Below are 2,015 nucleotides of genomic sequence, written 5' to 3' on the forward strand. Positions count from 1 at the left end.
GGGGAAAAAGGGGGGGAGGGGGAAAAAAAAGCAACAATGGCCCATCCCCTTGAGACGGGAAAAAATTTAGGAGTGAGTTATCCCCGAGCGGTAGAGCCGGGAGCCAATTTAATCCGATTAGCGCCCGCCGACAATGGATGCTCCTCGCCCATTGTGGACAGAAGCTTTCGCTTTATTTGTTTCCATTAGCCAAGCGTCCAAGATATCGGGAAAGTGGAATTTTGCCCCGACGACCGACGAAGAAAACAAATTGAGAGAAATCGTCTAAAGTGTCAATATTGATCTTTCGGCCCTGACTGTGTGCGCAGAGGACTCGCTGAGTGCCCAAAGTTCGCGGCTCCCCTTGCTGTGCCCTCCTGGCGCTTCCCCGTGGCAGGGGGTGGTGGCGGCATGGTGGGAGCGCAGGGCAGGAGCTGCCGGGGGGACCGGAGGGGTTTCGGGGCGGAAAAGACTCCGAGCTTTGGCCCACCGAACCACAGCGCGGACAGGGAATGCAGCAGGGCTCGGAACCGGTAGGCTCTGTCCGCTCCTGCAGCTCCCAGCCCCTTGGCGAACGCAGGCGTGGGCAGAGGCTCCTCGCGTGGGGAGAAGCTCCTTTTGGCCCCCTCGCCGTGCCTCCTGCCGTGTCCCGGCTCACCGCCCGGTGCGGCCCCGCGACAGCTGTGGCATCGCTCGGCCTCGCCGCGGCTCCCCGCTCCCTGCGTGACCGCGGGGCCCTGCTGCCCGGGCTGCGTGTGGTGCTGCCGGGATTCCCTCCGGCTCAGGTCGGCTTCGTGCTGCCCCTCGAGGGCCCTCCGAGAGCACCGAGCTGCTCACGCTTCCCTCTGGGCCTGCTGGGTCCCGCCGCTGGCTGCACCGGTGGCGTGGCCAAAGCGGGCGGCTTGCCATGACCAGCCCTGGCTTGCTGCAAGGCCTGCTGCGTTCTCCTCGCTCTCCGGGAGAAGCAGGATGCCCCTCGGTGCTGCCCTGCGCATCCGAACGCCGCAGGCGTCTGTCCCCAAGGGCTCTGGGAATGCCACACCGGAAATGTCCGAGCCCGCCGGGCAGCGAGGGGCAGGATGGAGGTGGACACCGAGGTCAGCCCAGGGTGACCCGTCCCCTCCAGATCAGCACCGCTGGCGTTCGAACACGACCTTCGGAGCCCCAGGGAGTCCAAGGGGAACGGGAGGAGAGGGGCACGTGGCAGCAGGGGAGCACTCCCTGCCCCAAGGGGCCTTCCTGGGGGGCCCCCACCATGGGCTGGCAAGCGCCGGCCGGGGCAGCTCGGGTGGTGCGAACCACAGGATGTGGGGTTTTACCCCCGAGCCCTTTGCTGCCTGGAAAAGCAGGGACCCGCTGAGAAGAGAGCTGTGCTCCCGGCGAAGGTGCCAAACTGCATGTTGGGAGAGGCGCGTGCTAACATGCCGGGCTCCCGGAGTAGCTACAGACCGGGATCCTGTCCTGATCCCCATCCTCACAGGTCGGGGGGGAACTTCCCTGAGCACCCATCCCTCTCCCCCCCGGGCGGTGCTGCCCCGTGAGCGACAGCCTTGTCTGGGAAAAAAGGGTCGGGGGGAATGGTTCCCCAGAGCTACACCACGAAAGGTGCTTCTTATCCTAAAATGGGATTTTTTTTTTTTCTTTTTTTCCCTCCCCTCCATTCCAGTGAGCGGCTGCAGGTGTCAACTGAGCAAAGTCAGGATCAGCTGCGGTTAGTCCAGAGTACACTCCGTCCACGTGCAGAATGTTCCGGAACAGGTATTATTTCACTTTAAATTCACGTCCCGTCTTATTCCAGAATGTTTTCCCCTTGTGGAGGAGCACTTGGCTGGGGTCTCTGCTTGCTGCCGTGCTAGTGATAAGATGGATTGGCTGATCTAATAGGTCTTTTCAATCTCTGATTTTGAAAGCTAAGATTGGGAAATTAATTTCAGAAAGGTCAAAACAGAGCAAGGCTATCCTGCTGCTGTGTGATGGATCCTATTTTTTTTTTTTAAATCTGCCTATTGAAGGGGAAGGTTAGTTATTCAGCATGC

At 60.8% G+C, this 2,015-nt stretch overlaps 1 protein-coding gene across 5 annotated transcripts in view; it reads left to right on the forward strand.

Annotated features, from left to right (window-relative positions):
* The window catches only part of LOC108445713, a 29,697-nt gene that overhangs the window by 4,718 nt on the left and 22,964 nt on the right, over positions 1–2,015 (forward strand). For 4 of the 5 annotated variants that reach the window (XR_001860665.1, XM_017730440.1, XM_017730441.1 and 1 more), the window contains exon 2: positions 1,646–1,737. Coding sequence is in view for 3 of the 5 variants with exons in the window: in XM_017730440.1 (XP_017585929.1) it covers positions 1,646–1,737 (92 nt within the window). In the remaining 2 variants the exon portion in view is untranslated. Of the gene's footprint in view, positions 1–1,571; positions 1,738–2,015 lie in introns of those variants that run through there. The other variant, XR_001860664.1, reaches the window with a different exon arrangement.

This window comes from Corvus brachyrhynchos, unplaced genomic scaffold (genome assembly GCF_000691975.1).
Source record: "Corvus brachyrhynchos isolate BGI_N302 unplaced genomic scaffold, ASM69197v1 scaffold133, whole genome shotgun sequence".
NCBI lineage: Eukaryota > Metazoa > Chordata > Aves > Passeriformes > Corvidae > Corvus > Corvus brachyrhynchos.